Genomic DNA, 22,288 nt, shown 5'->3' on the forward strand with positions numbered 1-22,288 from the left:
CATCTCCTCAACGGATCTCCCAAAGATTTCGTAACTCCTATGACTAGGATCTAGTCTTGTGTCGTAGCCCATGTTCTGCTGTAATGAATGCTACCCTAAGTTTTAGGTGCATTAGAATTGCATGCTAATTATTATCTGCAAATGTTAAGTGATCATTACTGTATGCACCACCTATATTGATATTCTACAGTATGTGAGGTAACTTGCGTCCACTTTGAGGCGCCACCATCCATAATTCACATTGGCAGCGGGTGAAGGGCACAGGTTCTTTTATAAGGGCTCTGATTTAATTCAGTACTCTCTGCTTATTTCCTTACAATAATACAGCAAGTGTCTTACCTTATTAATAATGTAAAATAAAAATGTTAATGATTTCAAATAAAAATTAAAAGTGATTTTCAGCTAAATTCATACTTTTGCTCTAGATTTCAGATTAATCATTTCAGTATTATTCATATTTTTGCTCTGAATTTCAAACTAATCATTTGAGTGTTATTCATACTTTTGCTCTGGATTTCAAACTATTCATTTCAAGTGTTACTCATGCTTTTGGTCTAGATTTCAAACTAATAATTTCTGTGTAATTCATAGTTTTGCTCTGAATTTCAAACTAATCATTTCAGTGTTATTCATACTTTTGCTCTGGATTTCAAACTAATCATTTCAAGTGTTATTCATGCTTTTGCTCTAGATTTCAAATAATAATTTCAGTGTTATTCATACTTTCTCTCTAGGTCTCCAACTAATTTTCAGTGCTATTGATACTTATAGATGGGTTACGTTACACCACTTAGAATATTTATCAGAGAACCATTACTATCTAAATCTCAATCCAAACAGTGGAAACATCGAAGTAGTTGCACAGCTGCGACGCCATATTGTCATCAATAGAAAAACAAAGTAAGCGATGACTGTTTACTTGTGTAGTTACGGTATATACAAATCGTCTTTATAAATTAGAGAGTAGTATCCATACTAAGTTATTGACAGAAAAACAGTACATTGTCTTGTTATGTAAGCTTTGTTGATTAGCTGCCTTTCAGCTGGCAAGTCTTGTAGGCTGTTGTCAGCTGAATCTGGAAATTATGCCTCCTGCAAGATTTCAGGAGAGCCTGAAAACGCAACGTAAGAGATCTATCAATCGGCAATTTAGGGATTTCAGTTAGTGTAGCCGAAGCGCCCAGCCTTGCCTATATCACCCAACTTTCCAATTTTCTAGGTAGCTGTGAGATGAAGTACGCTTACAGTAGGCCTGTCGGTATTACAGTTTCGGTCAAATTCGGATACGTATTTTTTTTACTTGTTATCATTCATTTTTGAATCTTGCGCAAATTAATGGTTACGGAGATATTTGCCGATGAATATTGTTCCTTATTGTTATCCCATCAAAGTACGAGTTATAAGGCAAGACAATAACCGCCCCCCCTATACCTAACACGGCAAAATTGTAACCAGTCAACACCGAAACTGTAATTTTACCAAAAAAATAACACCACGTAACCTAGGGGTGTTGACTGGTTACAATTTTGCCGTGTTAGCTATAGGGGGGCCGGTTATTGTCTTACCTTATAACTTGTACTTTGATGGGGTAACAATAAGGAACAATATTCATCAGCAAATATCTCCGTAACCATTAATTTGCGCAAGATTCGAGTAAGTTTTTCGTATGAATCATCTCAAAAATGAATGATAAGGTAAAAAATAGTACATATCCGAATTTGACGGAAACTGTAATAATACTGGCCTGTCGTGGACTGAATAGCTGCCGAAGTTATCCCAGACCAGTAATAATAAAAGTATTTGCTGTCTGCAAAGATTCGCTAGTACTGGTATCCTAGTACTTATAGGACACTCCGACATCTCTGGCTGTAGCCAAATCTGTATTCTGTTTTATTCTCCCAACTTACTGTACCCATTAGCCTAGCCTAAATATGGGCTAGCAACATACAATTTTTTTTTACATCAGTACCAGTTTTCTGCATTGGAATATATTTTGCTTTGTTCTTAACCAAAGTCTGTGTAGAATGCACAGTAAGGATCATGACTTATTTGGGGGTATAATGGGGTGGGGGGAAGCCAACTCTGCTAGGTTAGGTTATGGCATCCGAGGGTAGATGAAAGGGAGTGCTGACTCTATAAGGCCCTATTATAAAGTAAGTGCTTATGCTACCTTATGAATGAAGGGAATTTGCTTCAAATTTTTACCACTTTTTCAACTAATAATGAAAATTTTCTTTGTGGGAAATTTCGGGTAATTCTAAGTATTAGCTCCGCACCTGTTTTTATCTTGGAAACTGGCTTTTTATACACTTTTAGGGCTTCTGACCTGATACTGGTGGTGCATTTGTTTGTTGTCAGCCAAATGGAATGTCCCTTTGCCGTGTTTAGTACTGGCCCGTGGCGGGCGGTACCCATACGTGAACAAGTTATTGCACTTGCCGGATGGGGTATGAACTGTTCCAAACAGACATACTCATGCTCTGTCTTGTGAAGATCACGTATGGAAACCCCTTGTTGGATGGACTTCAGGGGTTAATTACAGGGTAATTACATTCGTGCGACAAAAATCGAAGATAAATCAATAATTAGCAACCAAAAAACTGTAGGAAAAGCCAAGTTAGAAGGAAATAGCCACCGTGGAGCTACTACTTAAATCTACCCTTTTAGGGCTTCTGATACTGGCAGTGCAATTGTTTGTTGTCAGCCAAATGAAATGTCCCCTCGCTGTGTTTAGTACTGGCCCGGGCGTGCCGGTACCCATACGTTAACAAGTTATTGCACTTGCTGGACAGGATATGAACCCTTCCAAAGAGACACACTCGTGCTCTGTCTTGTGAAGGTCGCGTATGGAAACCCTTGTTGGATGGACTTCAGGGGTTAATTACAGGTTAATTACATTCATGCAACAAAATTTGAAGATAAATCCATAATTAGCAACCAAAAAACTATACAAAAGTCAAGTTAGAAGGAATTGCCCCTCTACAGAGCTACTAAGATCTACCAAATTTAGAAATTCAACCTCTTAAGTTAATTTTTTCCATTTGTAAAATAAATAATATATATATATATATATATATATATATATATATATATATATATATATATATATATATATATATGTGTGTGTGTTTATTTGTGTTTGTATATATACAGTATATATATATATATATATATATATATATATATATATATATATATATATATATATATATATATATATATATATATATATATATATATATATATATATATATATATATATATATATATATATGTATATATGTATATATATATATATATATATGTATATATATATATATATATATATATATATATATATATATATTGTGATGTTTAGAGGATTTTTTTTTATTTAACAATCATTAACAGATTGTTCCCTTGTTGTGGGTGTTGTCTCCTTACCTGTTGGTATTTGTTTTTGTGTGTGAAGTTGACGTCTGTCGCCTTCGTATTGCCTGCGGCAGTCGGGTTTGGTATGGCAGTGAGTCAGGTCTCAGCAGCATAGCAGCAAGGAGTCCTTATTTTTGCAGCAGGTATCGTTTTACCCGTTGGCTGTGGCAGCAGAGGACGGTTGGATGGCTAAGTCATAGTCATCTGTGGAATTGGTTCCAGTTTGACAGCAAATTTGCTTTGTTCCGACACAATATACAAACCCTCGATCCTTTACATTAGGATTACTTTCAGGAGTAGGATGGAAATGGCTGTTGAACTTCAAACAAGTTGGTTAGGCAGTTGACTACTGTCTGGGAGGTGGGAGTACCGCCTGCCCGGATGTAAATATTCCAATTTGCTTTCAGCCGTCATAGCGTGCGGACGTTGCCTTCACACTCTCTGCCTGACTGCTTTTTTCGTCACTTTTTGGAGGGAAATCTTTGTTTTTCTTATTGATTTCATTATGGACAAGCCTTCTAAGCCTTCCTATCCCCAGCATGTGTGTCCCGGGGTAGGAGGGAAGAAATGTAATTCATTTAGGTCTAGCGTTGACACGGACCCACAAGCTCTCTGCCCATCTTGCAGGGGGCGTGTGTTTGCGCGACGCTCCTTGTAGTGAGTGTTGCTCTTGGTCCCCCGAGCAATGGAGGAAGTTCAAGGGGAGGAGATGTTGCCGTCGTAAGCCTACCATGGAGTCGTCCGAGGGCAATACGCCCCCGACGACTCCAGTGGTGGCGAATGTGTCGCGTTCGTTTCTCCCTCCCGTGTGAGCTTCCCCTACTTGCTCCCTCTCCTTCGGGTGAGGACTCCCCCTCCCCTTCCTCATTCGTCTCATCGGTTGTGGAAGGGCGCGGGGGAGAGTTGGACCTGGACATCCTCTCGGGGGTCTCTTCCCATTCTGGAGGGGAGTTTTTTCCTCCAGAGCGGGTAGAGGCTTCCCAAACTAACCCGACTTTTGCTTCAGGTCTCGGGCTGGATAGCCAGGCAACTGACCCGTCATCAACCTGGCTACACCTGGGCCTACCTGGCGTACCGTCACTGGAGGGACTGGTCTCACATCTTTCCAGCACTCCAGTGACCACTCACTCTGCAATGACAGTCACCACAACATCGGTCACCATGTCAAGGTTCGCTCAGCTCCTGGTGTCGGTAGCCTCGCACCTTGATACCCAGGTATCGGCTACCCCTGATGCATCATGCAATACCGCTGCCTCCTGAGTTCCTGGCCCCGTTCACGCGACCGGGCCCCTTCTACATGGTGACGTCAACCCTCCCTTATGTGACTGTTGCTGCTCCCGTTGCTGACCCTGGCTCAACTTCGACTATGGTTCCTCGCTTCTTGATCCAGCCCGGCACTTCACCTGTTCCTCTCCCCATTCCTTCGACTCTGGCGCGGCCCGGCCCGGCTACCCACGCACCACCCTTGCCTACATTCCCGGCCCCGCCTACTTTCATTCCTGGCCGACACGCGATTGCTCCCGCCCAGGTAAGTGCTGGTCCAAGCACCACGGTCTCTACCCGGGATGCGCCCTTTGCTGCAGCCCCTCCTCCTGTTCCTGAGTCTTCGGCTGCGCCCGCTTGGTTTGGGGATCTGACGGCAATACTGAAGCAGATGGTGAAGAAGAAGAAGAAGAGGTCTAGAAAGGTGTCGTCATCTTCGTCTTCGTCTTCATCATCATCATCGTCTTCGTCTGCTGCTGCTGCTTCTTCTCCTTCCGAGGCTTCGCGGCCGAAGAAGAAGAAGTGTGCCTCTCCCCCCCCTAAGAAGTCTCGCACCGAGACTTCTAAGGGTCTGCCTCCTTCGACAGGGAAGGCAGTGGGATCTCTTATCGGCTCTTCCCGATCCTCGGATCAGGGAACCGCTGCCCTGTCCTCCGGGTCAGTTGCGTCGGGAGCCAAGGGCATGCAGACCAAGGTCCTCACCCCCTCCACCCCCGCTGTGCCTAAGAAAATTCCTGCTTCTAAGGCCAGCGAGTCCGCATCAGACACTTGTGCGCGAGTTGCTCCGAGTACCTGGGTCCCCAAGGCGACCCGGGTACCCCAGGCTGATACAGGAGAAACTTCTCGCCGTAAAGACCAGGGCGTGGGGAGAGAGAAAGAACCTGGGCATGCAGGTGCCCCGGCTCCTCCTGCTGGCACTCCTGTGAGTGCCAAGTCAGGTTCTTGGGATAGCGCTTTTCCCCTCGGGCTGAACGCCAGAGAGGGTGGAGAAGAGGTCCCCTGCTCAGTCTTCCCGAGAGGCTATGGCCTCGAAGAAGACTGGGGTGCGTCTAGAGGACAGCGCAAGTTCACACCAGCCAGACGCGCGCTCGACTCCTCCCAGTCCCCGGCCACGTCCACGCGGCCAGCCTGGCTCGGGGGAAGCGAGCACGCGGCTCAGCTCACACGAGCCGCTCCGCTTTCCTCAGGAGACTGCTTCACCTAGGATAAAGCACTCTCCTCGACCCGGGCTGCCGTCACCACTGCGGGTTGGTGACCGCTCCCGGCCCACTGCCTCTGTTGGTTCTGCCAGCAAAGCCAGTGGGAGCGCCCGATCTTCCTTGCCCGTCCCCTCCACCCCTTCTGCTCCTTCCAGGGGGCGCAAGTCCGACAGGAAGAATTCTGGCGAATTTTTTCCTCAGAGTTCTACCTCGTGGGTGTACGAACCTGGCTCGTTCCTTGGCTCGACCAGGTCTTACGCCCGTGTGGTCCAGGAAGGATCACGGGGGTCTGCCGAGGTTCTCCCTCCTGCAGGGAGGGTAGATCGGGAGGACCGCACTCTAGAGGGACTCGAGGGTCCTCTGCCCCAGGATCTGGACACCCCCGAGATACAGAGGACTTTTGCAGAGGTTATTGCGCTGATTCGTCAGCACAATGACCTCGGGGAAGGGACCACGGCCTCTTCTGTGGATCATCCGTCGCACCTTGAATCCTTTTGGGGACCCCAGAAGGAACCCAAGGCTTCATGCCAGTAAAGGGGGCAAAGGGAAGAAGAAGGGGAAACGCTAGGGGCGGCGTTCCCCCCCAGCAGCTGCCGAAGGTGGGGGGGTTGCCTGTCGAGCCATTGGACAACATGGCAGCGACACGGAGCCGAGACCTGGATAGTGGATGTCCTTCGGGAGGGATATCTACTACCCTTCGAGTCTCGGCCTCCCCTCACCCACTCTCCGGTCCATCTCCAAACTTATGTACCAGGATCTTCGAAGGACACCGCACTACAGCAAGAAGTGCAAGCCATGCTCAGCAAGGGTGCTGTAGAGAAGTCATGTCGGACCAGTCTCCAGGCTTTTACAGCCGTGTCTTTCTCGTAGAGAAAGCCTCAGGGGGATGGAGACCGGTCATAGACCTCTCTCCCCTGAACCGTTTTGTTCGCCAGACTCGGTTCACGATGGAAACAGCGCAGTCTTTGCTGGCCTCCATCAGGGAGAACGACTTCATGCTTACGGTGGACCTGAAAGATGTGTATTTCCAAATACCCATTCATCCTTCCTCTAGCAAGTACCTCTGCTTTGTCCTTGGGGAGACGGTCTTCCAGTTCAGGGCACTTTGTTTCGGGCTCTCGACCTCTCCCCAGGTGTTCACGAGAGTCTTCTCTCTCGTGTAACCTTGGGCCCACTCGCACGGGATATGTCTACTGATGTATCTCGACGACTGGCTAGTCCTGGCGGGCTCTCGCTCGCAGTTGCTACAGGACAGGTATCGGCTCCTCGAGTTTTGCTGGGATCTAGGGATCGTGGTAAATCTTGAGAAGTCAGATCTCACCCCAAGCAGAGGATAAAGTACCTGGGCATGCCCGATAGACACGGTGGCAGCGAAAGTCTTTCCCTCGGACTCGTATCAGCAAGTTCAGGCAGGCAGCACAACTGTTCCTGTCACGACAGGAGCAGCCAGCCCGGCAATGGCAAGTCATCATCGGTCACCTGTCGTCTTTGGAGGAAGCTAGTACCTCATGGGCGTCTTCACCTGCGGTCTCTTCAGTGGAGGCTAAAGGAGTATTGGTCCCAGTCCGAGACCCCAGTCCTTCCTCATCCCTCTTTCCGAGGGTCCGAGAGGTGAGGAGGACCTTCGCTGTGGTCAGGCGACAGGAACCTCTTGATAGGAGTATCCCTACATACTCCCCCTCCGGACAGCAACAGAGATGGCAGGATACCTCAGACGATCCTCAGCAGTGGTATACTGTACCAGGGAAAGTGGTCCATCTTCTGTGGTTGGCGTCGTCGAAGGGGTATCTCTCTGGCCGGAACTACTGTTCAGCAGGTCGCGGACTCCCTCGTCTTTCTTCGCCGAGAGAAGCTTCTCTCCGTTTCAGCTGTGAAAGGCTACCGCGCCGCACTCGGCCTAGTCTTATGGCTGAAGGGAGTAGACATCTCCTCCTCTTTCGAGATATCTCTACTAATGAGAAGCTTCGAAAGGTCTTGCCCACCCAGGGATCTCAGGCCCCCTGCGTGGGATGTGACTCTCGTACTAAGGAGCCTGACTCGTGCACCATACGAGCCTTTACAAGAGTCGTCAGACAGGGATCTGACCCTCAAAACCGAGCTTCATGGGCTTTCCTTTGATGTTAAACACTCAAGGGATGGGGATCACTTACACTCGATTTCATCCTGGATTTCGTAGCGAAGACTCAGAATCCTTCGGTCCCTGACGCATGGTTCGAGTCCTTCACAATCCCCTCCCTAGAGGACTTTGTAGGTAATGAACCAGACGAGATACTACTGTGTCCTGTTAGAGTGCTGCAGCGCTATCTGAAGAGGACTCGACACCTCCGGCCTGAGTGTTGACGACTCTTCGTTAGTACTGGCTCGACCAAGAAAGAAGTGTCCAAGAACACCATCTCTTTCTGGCTTCGTGAGATGATAAGGAGAGGGTAGTCTGCTGCAGGAGAAGACGACACCGGTATGCTTTGTCTGAGACCTCACGAGGTCCGCAGCATTGATCCATCCCTTGCATTCCGGAAGAATATGTCGGTGTCACAGGTGCTGAAGGTGGGGTGTGGTCCCAGCAGACTACTTTCACCTCCTTCTACTTCTGGGATGTTGCACACAAGTCCTTGGACACTTTCCTTGGGTCCTGTGGTGGCTGCTCAACAAGTTGTGTAGCTTACCCAGCTCCTCTAACAGGACAGGTTGCATCTCGCCTAAGTTGTACGGTTGTGATTGGGAGAATGAATGTGGAGTGACTGGCCTCTCTTCTTTCTCCCCATCCTGGCTCTCTTCCCACGGGCAGGGAGTGGACATGCCGTTACAAGCTGGATCTGGCAGTCCATGCAGGTAAGCACCCAATGGGAGCTCCCATTCTATTTTTCCGTTCAGGTTGATAGAAGCAACCCCACTCCTTCCTCTTGCAAGGGGAGGAAGGAGACCATGACTAGAAGACAGACCCAATGCTTGTATTTGGCTTTATGTCATCCGACGTCAAGTTCTTCCTAGCCTACTTTGCATGAAGTGACGTTTTCCTCTTTCATGCAAAGGGACCCAGAAGTCTGACAACTGATCTTGCGTTTCTTACAACCCGATCTTTTGTCAGAGGCAGTTTTTCCCTTCCTCACTCTCACGACCAGGAAAGGAAGACAAGGTGGTGAACTCCAGTCAGTTCATTGAGACTTAATCAGATTCCTCCCTCCAATCAGTAAGTCTCCTAATGTAAAGGACTGAGGGTTTGTATATTGTGTCGGAACAAATAACAATTTTTAAAGTACAGTGGAACCCCGGTCCTCGACTGTACTAGAACTCGAAATGTGTCGGAGTTCAAACAACAAACCGGAATCTGACCCGATGAATCATATGATGCTTGTAGAAAAAAGTTTCGGCCGGCTGCCGCTAGTTGGCGTTGTTGTTGGCGTTCTTCCCATGCTTATTTAAAAGCATTTAAAGCCCACACATGCTGCTGCTGCTGCTGTTGAAAAACAAGCCATATTATCACATGAAATTAATAATACAGTATTTATAAACCGAATTACTGTATGTCTGTTATCATAAAATTAAGAAAAATTTCCGAAATTACGCTGAACTCGGCAGCCTGTGGCAGATATAAACAAACCAGGCGCCGCCCTGGTGGTGTATCGCAGTACTAATTACAAAACATTCAGAATGTTCATGTAATTAGTACCACGATACACCACCAGGGCGGCATTCTGGTTTGTTTATATCTGCCACAGGCTGCCGAGTTCCAACGTAATTTCGGAAATTTTTCTTAATTTTATGATAACAGACATACAGTAATTCGGTTTATAAATACTGTATTATTAATTTCATGTGATAATATGGCTTGTTTTTCAATGTTATCATTATTAACAACAGTTTTCATGTGTACCTGTTACAGTACATTCTGGTAGTGCCTATAAGGCTACTTAGCCTAGCCTATGGTAATACGGCCGCATTGGTCATAGGCCAACTTTTTTGATACAGTATGCATTTAAAAATGTAAAAAGTGCTTCTGATACGGTAAGTTATTCAACTCTGAACCTATTTAATTGTAATTTGTGTAAAGTTTTGTATAAAAAGGCAAGGTTGGGGTAATGACTGGTGGTCAGGAATGGATTAATCCATTTTCAGTTATTTCTTATGGGAGAAATTAACTCAGAATTCGACAAAATCGAATCTCGACACTTCTTCTGGAACGAATTAGCGTCGAGAACCAAGGTTCTACTGTAAATTGTATTTTTCCTAACTGTACAAACCTGAAGTCCTTTACACTGTATGCCCACCTCATGCCACCCCTCAATCTGATACCTGGGCCGAAAGGCAAATTGGAATGTTTACATCTGGGCAGGCAGTACTCCCGCCTCCCGGACAGTAGTCAACTGCCTAACCACCTTGTTTGAAGTTCAACGTCCATTTCCAGCCTACGCCTGAAAAAAATCCTAATGTAAAGGACCTCAGGTTTGTATAGTTAGGAAAAATACAACTTACTTTAAAAATTGTTATATTTTGAAAGTATTTTGAACATTTTCCCAGTATGTATAAAACCAGAGCCTTTTGTCATATTTCTCACCTCAACTCCCCCTCCACTTTGTCACTGAGGCTGAAGGAAATATAGTACAGTACAGATATTACATAGTGACGGCATGTGAGTGAGTGGTATCCCCCTCACTCATCCCCTTAAACTGCAAGTTAACTACTTTGTTACTAAGTTCAGTGGCCAATTTCTGCTCGCACTGACAATTGCGCTTACAAAAAAGTCTATGGTTTATATACCTGTGAAAAACACTAATTTTAAGGTTTGTTGTTATATAATTTGTCTTTAATGCATCAAACTTTCATATGTATTTGTTTCAGGAAACTTAAATCAGTAAAGATGTCACATTTCATGGATTTGGAAGCTGAGGAGAGTGAGGATGATGATGCAGAGTACAATGAAAATGAAAAAAAAATGTTGAAGAAATTGAAAACGTCAAAGGTTGTGGACTCTTCCGAAGAAGAAGAAGACGGTAAGATAGCTTTAGCTACGAGATCTTATTCAACTAAGCAAAATATTTACTCTTTGGCACTTAGCTGTTAACAGTGATTTTGAGGCATGTAACTTTTTTTTTTTTTTTTTTTTTTTTGCTGGACCACAGTGTTGAAATACTCTAACTCAGCCACAACAGATGATTCTATTTTACACAAATTCTGGTAGATGGTAGTGTGTGTCTGAGGGTATCATTGTTGTACTTGTTTTAATCATGAACAAGACTGTCACTTCATTTTGTTGTAAAGTTTTTCAGTGTGGATGTGTATTTCCATTCATCTTACATTTTTGTTGTGTGAATTAAGTAGTATTTTATAATGTTTATTATCTCATACATAGTCTGGCTTTTAAATTTTGATATACACATATTTAGACAACTGCCCAGCTTTCTATTGAAATGAGATTTGTATTGTGCAGCTTACAGAATGTTCTAGATTTTTCATTCTTAATCCCTTTTAAAAGACACACATAAGTTTATGGCATTAGTAGTTAGAATACCTCTCCAGCCTGTTGTTCAGTGCTACTGCAGAGTTACAGCTTTGTTGGCAATGCAGTCACAGATAAAACTGTTGGTTCCTATACTGCGAAACAGGATTTCAGGTTCAGAATCTTCTGATTCTTGTAAAAATTTAATGCAATTTTCCATTTTGTGAATTTGGAACAGATGAGGATATGATCAGAGAAGAAAATAAAGGCTTTATCAATGATGACGACGAGGAAGATGATGATGATGCTGGCTCTGATTCGGATAGTGATGGTGATACTAAAGGTAAACGACGGAAGAGAGATGATGACGATGATGATGATCTGAATGGGGATAATCTGGATGATGACGACTTAGATCTCATTGAAGAAAACATTGGTGTAAAACTTGACCGGAAAGTATGTATATTACAGTATTTGAATATTTTATAAATCTTGTTGACAGGCTTAGCATAAAAAATATTTTTTATTGTCATTGGTTAGTTTCTACTTAGATTGTGAGACTGTAGGGTAGAACAAGAGCCAAAACCATTATTAGTATTTGCCACTTTTACAGGTTGTAAATATTCTTGTGGTGCTGTTATCTAGTAAAGGAACTGAGTTTGTCAATGAGATATATATTTTGCTGCCAACTGGAGTTGATGTCTCTTTATTTATAGTTTGCTCTCAAAATCTTTGTCTGAGTGCGATCATCTTTATCTGACAGAAAAAATTCAAACGTCTGAAGATTGATGATGAAGATTCAGATGCAGAAGCAGATGTCCAAGGCCAGATTAGGAGAGACCTGTTTGAGGGATCTGGAGATGTATGTATTTATTTGTCTATGTCTTCATTTTTAGTTTTGTTGCACTTTTTCACTTTGATACCTAACTTTTGTTATTTACAGTAATTATATTTAGTCGTAGTTGAGTGCTTTTTGTTCAAGGAAGATGCAATGGAAAGAATAAGGTTTGTATTCCCCCCTCCCCAAATATGAAGGCATGACGGTTGATGTAGAAGTTCATGTGTGTTGTGAATTCCTTCTTGGAGAAGAGAAAGTTTTAAGGTTCACCACACAACAATTTTATTCATATATCAAGCCACTTATGTTGAAATTGCAATCTTGAAGAAAGCTTCTGTTGTTTGTGATTGGGCTCAAAGTTTGTGTTTAAATTATAAAGTTTTAATTGCTGTAGATGTATTATTTTTTAACTATGTGGTGAAATTAACTGAATATTTATATCCTTTTTTTCCTGGGTAGGGCATGTTGCAGTGCTGCCTTGCCAAACATTGTCATGAAATATGGGGTGCTCTTAAGTGTAGTTCTTCTTGAAAACTGAAAAATATTCGTAGTTCTACTCAATTTTAATCTGATATTGTCTACAGGTAGTCTTCTTTGGAAATTATTCTGTGTGGTCAGTGGTTCTTATGAAAACAGCATTTTCTTTGTTAGGCATGAATAGGCTAGTAATACATAAGGCAGATTCAGGGCTCCAGTAAGGTAATGGAGTGCACCTGGAAACACAAGTAAATGTTAACAACAATGAAGTGGGTGAGGTAAGCTGTAGAATATGTATATATGCAAGGTACATACAGTACTTGATGAAAATGGGATATTCAGACTTGGAAAGAAATGATAATGGAATAATGGAGGTGGTACTTTGAAGGGAAGTTTAGTGAGGAAAGTGACTAGGAACAGAAGGATGACTCGCTGAAAGGAATGATATAGAATGATGTTTAGGGAGGGGCTAGGAGAGCCCTTGGGAAGGGGAAGATAATATGAAAAATATAGGGGTTCAGGACCATGAGGAATAGCATGCAATTTGGTAAAAGCTACTGGGAACCCAGTCATTGATAGTTGACTAGAATATATGAAACCATGGTAAAGAAGAGATGGTACCAGAAAGACGGATAGGGCATTGAAACAATAGTGTACAGAAGAAATTGGGTTTGATTGTGGGAAATGAATAGTGAAGTAGATTGCTTGAGCATGCTGTAAAATTATAGTGTTAATGTAGTAGTATTCAAGCAATCATGGAGAAAAATACCTGGAATTGATAATTGTTGGTTGGCTTTTGCACTAAAATTGAACATGATTTTTATTTTTGTGAAGCAACTACAGAAGTATCAAGGGAAAAGAAGAGAGGTTATTGCATTTATTAATTAATTTTGAAAGGCATTTGACACAGTACCAAGACTAGCAATTTAATGGACATAATGTGACATCTGGCTCTCAAATTTCAGTTTATTCCTCATAACAGAAACCATTTGATTACTGTTTGTGGATAGACCTGAATGGTAAGCACTTCATCTATATTTTCTAGAAGTAGCCTACAGTATGTAGTGTTAGAAGGAACAAAACCCATTGGAAAAGACATTTGAATAGCATGTAAATAAATGTGCAAAATAGGCCTGAGATTGTTATTTTATGAAGATTGGTATGGGGAGGCCTCTCCCATGTTTATTACCATCTGTATACATAACTGAAAAAAAGTACTGTGCAGATTAAAAGATAAAGAATGATATATTCCATGTACATCCAGGCTATAATCTTTAGGCAATCTTGATAAGAGTGGCAAAATTTCTATAACAGAGAGAAACATCAATTTAAAAATAGTACTAAACATTGAATTCAGATCATTATGTATGATATATAAAGGTTTAGAGCAGTAGGTCTTTTAAATTCAAATGAAGTTTACTGTGTAGGGCTTGTGAATACAGGAAAGAAACCCATATGGTTAAGCAAGTCCTTCAGTGGACAGCTAAACATCCATAAGATTGTGAGAACTTAGCTAGGTTAGCCTAGGCTTGAATAGTGGGAATAACCATTGAAGGTATGATAGAGTTGAAAAGATCTTTGCAATATTGTAGATCATCCAAAATGTAACTCAAAAAATAAAAAAGTTCCCTTCACAAAGGATGAAAGGGATGTGAAGTAATCTTTAAACACAGTTTTGGATTACAGTACCTTAAATTCTGAATAGTGCTGATTTTTGCTTAGTCTAATGGCCTGGTCTTTGGAGCCAAACCATAACAATAAGTGGAATGGATTCAGACTCAAGTTCCAACATACAAGATGAACCTTTGTCTTGTGTGCTTGATTTTTTGATTTTTATATATATATATATATATATATATATATATATATATATATATATATATATATATATATATATATATATATATATATATATATATATATATATATATATATATATATATATATATATATATATATATATATATATATATATATATATATATATATATATATATATATATATATATATATATATATATATATATATATATTATATATATATATATATATATATATATATATATATAATATATATATATATATTTATATTATATATATATATATATATATATATATATATAATATATATATATTTATATGTATATATATATATATATATATATATATATATATATATATATATATATATATATATATATAATATATATATATATATATATATATATATATATAATATATATATATATATATATATAAATATAAAAATATATATTTTTTTATTCTCTTGTGATGTAACGTGGACTAGTAGAAAGCAGTTATATGTAAAAGTAAAAATACAAACTTAACCTAAGAAAATGTTTTCAGATAAATATATTTTGGAAAGTTACACCAAGCTTTAAAGTGCTGAGTTTCATGTGTACATTGTGTTTGACCTTTTTCACTTTGCAGAAGAGACAGAAGCATGAGGTTTCTTTATGTTTTGGTTTTTATTTTTAAAGTTCTGCAGGAAAATATGTTTGGCAAGTACAGTATCAGAACATTGATTCTAAGACTACAGTGTAATTTTAATTGGCATTTCTTACTCCTAAAGGTGTTAATTGAGGATGCATGAGCAAACCTCTGCTTTCTGATCAAAGATTGACGCCAGCCAAAAAAGAATTCATATAAGTAGACATAATTGTTTAGGCCCCGTCAGACTGATAAAAATACAGTTTTATTTAAGTAACTTACCAAGTAATTACATAGCTGTTAGTTCCTACTTTTCGTGATAGCGTAAGGTTTAAAAATTTCGCAGTAGTGCTCATATTGTTTTGGTGTAGGTAACAGACCCCGCCCACTTTCGGGGAAGAATAGGTATGGCCCGCTCAGGTATTCAGTTTGTTCCTGCTGCTCATCGACTTAACATCGGTCGCTGGGTAGCTTTTGTAACCCGAAATTTCATAAATAACTTTACTAGGTTCCGAAAATGCCCTTTAACATTCCATCAAGATGGCGAACTATGCTCGGAATCCTTAAAACTAAAAAAAAAAACATGATCAAAACTCAAATAGATTTGCTAATAAGGAAATATGAAGAAGAACCAGTCAATGCATCAGATATTCAGCAGTCAAACCTAGCTACAAAGAAAGATCCTCGATGGCCAGGTCAGTAGAGCAGCAGCTTCGGATTTCATAGAGGTCTGTGGCGCGGGTTCAAATCCGCAGCCGACCGATCAGAGAGGCGGACACTTTGCTGTCTGTGTAGACACCCCGGGATTATGTATGTAATCAACGGATAGGTTTGCTATAAGCAAATGGGTGTTACAGACTAATGCACACACAAACAAAGCCACTCGAACATCTTCTAAAAACATAATAGACACCTCACATATCTCGAACTGTCGACCTAACCGCTCAACTCTCCTTGCTGCTGGGAGAAAGGGAGCTGGTGATTTGGTACGATACATGGTACGTGAGCCACCGGGGTCTAAGCGATGTCAGGCAGGGCAGCCGATCGAGACTACAGTCTACCCCAAAAGCCAAATCAAAGTCCTTCAAAAGAAGGCATCATGCTTACGCCATACAAAAAATGGGAAAAAGCACATTAAAAGAAGAAGAAGAAACCTGGCTACAAAGAAACCACAAAGTAACACAAACTCCCTTAAAATGTTATGGGATATAGCTAAATCAACAATTAACTTGCAAAATCTAACGCCAGTCCCACCAAACAATGACCAATAAAATAATTCAGTGGAACATGAATGGATTTTCTGCTCGGCTTCGGCTAGGTGAAATCCAGAGAATACTAAAGGAACATAAACCTATTTGCGTATGTCTGCAGCATATTGGTACAACTCCTAAGAACTGTAGAAACTATAAATTAGCTTGCCACTCACCAATAGCAGATGGCAAGTTAGGAACAGCTATATATGTTCGTAACGATTCAACTTACGAACTCTTTTAACTCAAACTTTAGTGATTTACCACAAATACTAAGTACAGGCAGTCCCCGGTTTACGACGGGGGTTCCGCTTTTCCGCTGCGTCGTAAACCGAAAATCGTTGTAAACCGAAAAATCGTCAAAAATCCTAAGAAAACCTTACTTTTAATGCTTTGGGTGTATTGAAAACTATGTAAACTGCATTTTTATTGAGTTTTTAAAAAAAAAAAACCCTCCAAATTTTGATTATTCTGCCGTTTTGGAGCCATATTTCTTCCGTCGGATTGGCGTACGACGCATCATAACCCCAGAACATGCGTCGTAAACCAGGAAATAATAATTTCTGATGAATATATTTGAAAAGCGCTGTAACCTCGGAACGTTGTAAGCCAGACCCATTGTGAACCGGGGACTGCCTGTAATGTAAATGGGCCCCTACTAATAGTAGGCGACTTTAATGCCCATAACCCATTATGGGACAGCACACATGCTTGTAACTTGGCCAGCACAAACATTGAGAATTGCATAAATGTTCAGAATTTACATTGCCTGAATGAAAGTGATTCACCAACATACTTCTCAAAAACTCATTTAAGCTTCTCTTCAATAGATATTTCATTATGCTCACTGGAATTAATTGAAAAATTGGATTGGAATGTCCTAGACGATTCATACACAAGTGATCACTTTCCAATTGTTTTGAATTATTTGAACAACAAAAAACAATCATTTCTCATAAAATATAACTTAATGAAAGCTGATTGGGATAAATTTAATTTACAAACTAGAAATATCCCTCCCTTTCCACTAAATCAAAACAACGATGTCACAAATGATTTCTTTTCCAGTTTTGTAATCAGTGCTGCAGATGAATGCATCCCCAAAACTTCTTCAACCCCTAATATATCCCCCGTTCCATGGTGGTCTAACAATTTATCTATCTTAAATCAGACCAAACACGCTCTAGCACGTAATTTGATAGACTAAAGTCTAGATTAAACATCCTTAATAAAGGCCCTTGTAATATAAACAAACTAAACAAGATAATAGTTATAAATATAACTATTGATCACATTAAACCTATTTACAGTAAGTATAATGCAAAATTTTGAAAAACAATAATATTCGAAAAAGCTCAGTCGTGGAAAAATTATATTTAGGAGTTGTGACCAAATACTTCAATTAAGGAAATATGGCACAAAATTCGTAAAATCAATGGTAAACATATAAGACTACCTAGAAGCCCAATACAATATAATGGCAAACTAAGTCATAACCTAAAAGATATTTCAAATATATTAGCCAAACATATAGAAGATATTAGCGCTTATTCTAATTTAGATGAACACTTCAAAAGAATTAGAACACAAAAAATGAATCATACACTTAATTTTGAAACTGATGAGGACCTTTATTATAATCAAGAATTCAATATGAGTGAACTTAACTTTGCCCTAAAATCATGTTTTGAAATGATCCAAAATTTAGCTACACTAGCTAAAGAATTCTTATTAAAATTATATAATAACATATGGCTAACACATGTCCTCCCAACTAAGTGGAGACAGGCAATAATCATACCCATCAGTAAACCAGGAAAAGACCCTAGCAACCCCACTAATTATAGGCCAATATCACTAACAAGTTGCTTATGCAAACTGTTGGAGAAAATGGTTAGTTTGAGATTAACAAGTGTCATAACAAAATACTCAATTTTATCACCTACCTAGTCTGGATCAATAGCTGTTAGATCTACACTAGGCCCATTAACTCAGTTCAGAAGATCCTATTAAAAAAGGATTTGAAAAGAAAAAGCTGACAGTGGCTATTTTCTTTGATATAGAAAAAGCATATGATAACACTGGAGATACAATATTATGCACAAACTCCACAGGTCCGATATTCGTCACCTTCCAATATTTATCAACAGTTTTTTAACAAATCATACATTTCAAGTGCGCATAGAAAATACATATTCAAATTCCTACATACAAGAGGAGGGTACCCCCCAGGGCAGTGTTTTGAGTTGCATCTTATTTGTGCTGGCAATAGATGATATTACTGTGAACCTGCCTGAGGGTGTACAAAATAGTTTGCATGTGGGTGATTTTGTAATACATTATTCAAGTTATTCTCTGAGACATGCTCAAAGAATACTTAATATAGCAACAAATAATATAACCACTTGGACTAACTCAGTAGGTTTCAAGTTGTCAATAAATAAAACATATGGCATTATCTTCTACAAAGACAAAAGATGGTTGAAACAACAAACCATTAAGTTATATGTTTATAATGAAGAGATAAACATGTGCAATAGTGTTAAATATTTGGGTATAATTTTTGACCAACATTTAAATTGGAAAGATCATATCAAATATATCAAAGCCAAAGGATCTAAAGCCGTTACATTATTAAAGAAAATCTCTCACACCAAATGGGGTGCAGGACGAAATACAGTGTTAATGTTGTACAATGCAACAGTGCTATCAGTTATACAGTATATTGTAGCTGTCCAATTTATTCAAATGCCTCAGAAGCAACTCTAAAGTCTCTAGATGCTTTACATCACAAGGGAGTGCGTATATGTACAGGAGCCTTCCTCTCATCTCCAACTGTCTCTATCCTAGCAGAAGCAGGCCAACTGCCTCTAAAATATTGCAGAGATCTAATTACTTTAAGAGGCTTATCCCTTCAAGCAGGCACATCTCTTGTATCAAATAAATTTCTCAATAATCAAAATACAAATAATAACCCAAATCAAAACTCATTTACTAAAAAAACTAATCATCTATTGAATTTACATTAGCATGATACCCAAATTTACCCAAGAAATAAATCAGATCACACCATGGACACTAAAAAGGGCAAAAATATGCACATATTTATCATATCTGTCAAAGAAATATATGTTCAACACAGAAATGTACCATCAACATGCCATTGAACACAAAAGACGGAAGGGTAATCCCTTCATAATCTATACAGATGGATCCAAAAATGTAGCTGGATTGGGCTCATCAGCCTATTCAATTGATGAAACTATCCAAATGGGCCGTCCTCTAATATCATCAGTATTTACAGCTGAATTAACAGCCATACAATTGGCTCTCCAGATTATATCCAAAAAAGGACTTCCTTCAGCACTGATATTGAGCAACTCAAGAAGTGCAATTGAAGCAGTAGGATCATTTAAATCAAATAATCACCTTGTCCAAAATATCCAACGGGAAATTCATCAATTAGTTACAAATGGCTGTCAAGTTCATATTTGTTGGATCCCAGCCCATGTAGGCATTGAGGGTAATGAGAAAGCAGATAAAGCTGCTAGATTGGCTTGTACCATCCCCCCAACTACTACGAAAGCTCCCATATCAGACTGGCTAGCATCAGTTGAACCTTTAATTTATAGGGATTGGCAAAATGATTGGACAAATATACCCCCCTCAAGACAAATTCAGAATGAAGTTAAAAAGTGGCATTTTTCTACCCAAAAACAAAGAATTAATGAAGTGATTTTAACAAGACTCAGAATAGGACATTCCAGACTCACACATGGTCATCTGATGTCAACTCTGCACACAAGTCCAATAACTCGTGAAAGATGTAACATCCCAATAACAATCAAACATATCTTGATTGACTGTCCCAGATGGCAACATGAAAGAAGTACTTATTTACAAAATAAATCAATAAAGGATATTCTAGCTGAAAGTAATAACTTTTCAGTTAATAATATAATTCTCTTTGTAAACAAAATTAAATTAATAAATAAAATATAATTTTCCCCCCTTTTTTTTTTTCTCCCTTTTTTTCCCTCTTTTTTTTCCTTTGATTTTTTATTTTATTTTAATTTTCCCCCTTTTTATTATTTATTTATTTAATTACTTATTTAATTTTTATGTATTCTTCCCCCCCTTTTTTTCCAACCCGAGAAGAACCTAAAAAGGGTTCAGAGGTCTAGTAAACAAATCATTTATAACTAACTAACTAACCAATTATCGACAAATAAAACATGATTTTTGTCAAGATAAGGCTCCATGACGGTTAGCACTACACCATTTCTGACATGGCCAGTCCTACCTCCCAAGCCACCCATATCTCCCCTCCCCCGTGCAGCTCATAGAAATGGACGACGCGCTCGTCTTCCTCATATTGGTGGTGTGTTGAGGATGGGGTGGTGGTATTAGATGGGATGGGGGATCACTAAGAGCATTGTATTGCCATTGGTGTGATTATTATTATTATTATTATTATTATTATTATTATTATTATTATTATTATTATTACAGTAAACCCCCGTATTCGCATTGTCATGATCCGTGGATGGACTCACCGATTTGCAGATTTCTCGGTGGAACATATATACACATTATTTGCGGAAAATTTGCCCATTCGCTGTATTTTTCACTGAGAAATATTCACTAATTACTGTATTTTCATCTCATTTTCATGACTAAATGCACTTTTTGTGATAAAACTATTGAAATACTCAGGTACTTGGGTAGTGCTCAGTACGATAATTCAGTTTTGCAATGGGGTAAACAATTAATACCTATACAACATTTATAATAAAATATTTTTAAATTTTGTGCGGGCACAGGCCGCAGCGTGCAATCAGGCAGCGAGAGAGACCAAATTACAGTAGACCAACTTCTTTTCCTCCATCTCTTTTTCTTTTCCTCCATCTCTTTATCCCATCTTCTAGTTAAAAAAGTAAAAGAGAATGATAAAAGCATTGTTAGTACCGTTATACTGTACTCTTGCGTAAATGCATACAGCCATAAACAACCGAACAAGAAACTGTTGTTTTGCTTATAATCGAATCAGGTAACAACAGCTGCTTTGCTTGTATTTCAACTGTCATACAATAGTAAACAATTACCGTAGTTATGTTACAAATGACGTTAAGTAGAATAGGACTGATATATTTTTACATTAAGCAAGGAAATATACTGCTAAATTTAAGCTGCAAGTTGTAGCTGAAGGTGAGAAAACAATGTTCAAGCTGCTAATGACGATAAATTATCATGCATCGACAACAGGGATGAAACTCAACCGTAAATAAAATTGGAGAGAAAGTATTTGAATCACAACTACTGGGCATGAAAGAACACATTACTGCTGTTTTCATGCCGATAAAAGATAAATACGTAAAGCTCATATTATGATGAAATCAAGTGGAAATAGCGAACGGAATCTTGATTTTTTTTACAAACAAACATGCCCCCAAACAGTTAACGTCCTCTATTAAAAAAAAAAAAAAAAGCTAAATTATTTTCACAATGAGACTTATTTAAGCTATATTTCGACTCAAAAACACTTCGTTTAATGAAAAATAACCTTGCCCCTTATAAATAAAGTATCTAGAGATTCATTTATGCTAACTAGAAGCAACTCAAAAAAACTTACCACAGAATCGATTTCCAAACCAAAACATTAATTGCTATGATTGCAGTATATAATACAAATATAATACAAAAGTAATATAAGAACACATACAATATTGTTGGATACAGTGAAGTGAAGCATAACATTTTAAAAGTTCCATGGAAAAGACGCATATTCTTTATGTTGATGTTTGTATAATATGATATTAATATGTGAATATAGAGTACAGTATAATGTAGTCTAGGCAACCGTGTATGTATACAATATACCATAGTGTAGGCTAAGGTAATTCTTGTTTGTTATTCAGTTTCTCTCTGTATTGAATTATAAGTCAATCTACATAAACTTACAGAG

The 22,288-nt window shown here is 39.5% G+C and overlaps 1 protein-coding gene across 6 annotated transcripts in view; it reads left to right on the top strand.

Annotated features, from left to right (window-relative positions):
• The first annotated feature begins 761 nt into the window (after nt 1-761).
• The window catches only part of Spt6 (transcription elongation factor Spt6), a 62,443-nt gene continuing 40,916 nt past the window's right edge, over nt 762-22,288 (top strand). Inside the window, exons 1-4 of one of the 6 annotated variants that reach the window (XM_067134309.1) lie at nt 762-900; nt 10,710-10,861; nt 11,546-11,763; nt 12,071-12,169. In XM_067134309.1, coding sequence (XP_066990410.1) covers nt 10,729-10,861; nt 11,546-11,763; nt 12,071-12,169 — 450 coding nt within the window. In that variant the 5' untranslated portion in view covers nt 762-900; nt 10,710-10,728. Of the gene's footprint in view, nt 1,126-10,709; nt 10,862-11,545; nt 11,764-12,070; nt 12,174-22,288 lie in introns of all 6 variants that reach the window. The other 5 variants (XM_067134301.1, XM_067134275.1, XM_067134292.1 and 2 more) reach the window with 5 other exon arrangements.

The sequence above is a fragment of the Macrobrachium rosenbergii genome, chromosome 3 (assembly GCF_040412425.1).
Source record: "Macrobrachium rosenbergii isolate ZJJX-2024 chromosome 3, ASM4041242v1, whole genome shotgun sequence".
In the NCBI taxonomy this organism is placed as follows: Eukaryota; Metazoa; Arthropoda; class Malacostraca; order Decapoda; family Palaemonidae; genus Macrobrachium; species Macrobrachium rosenbergii.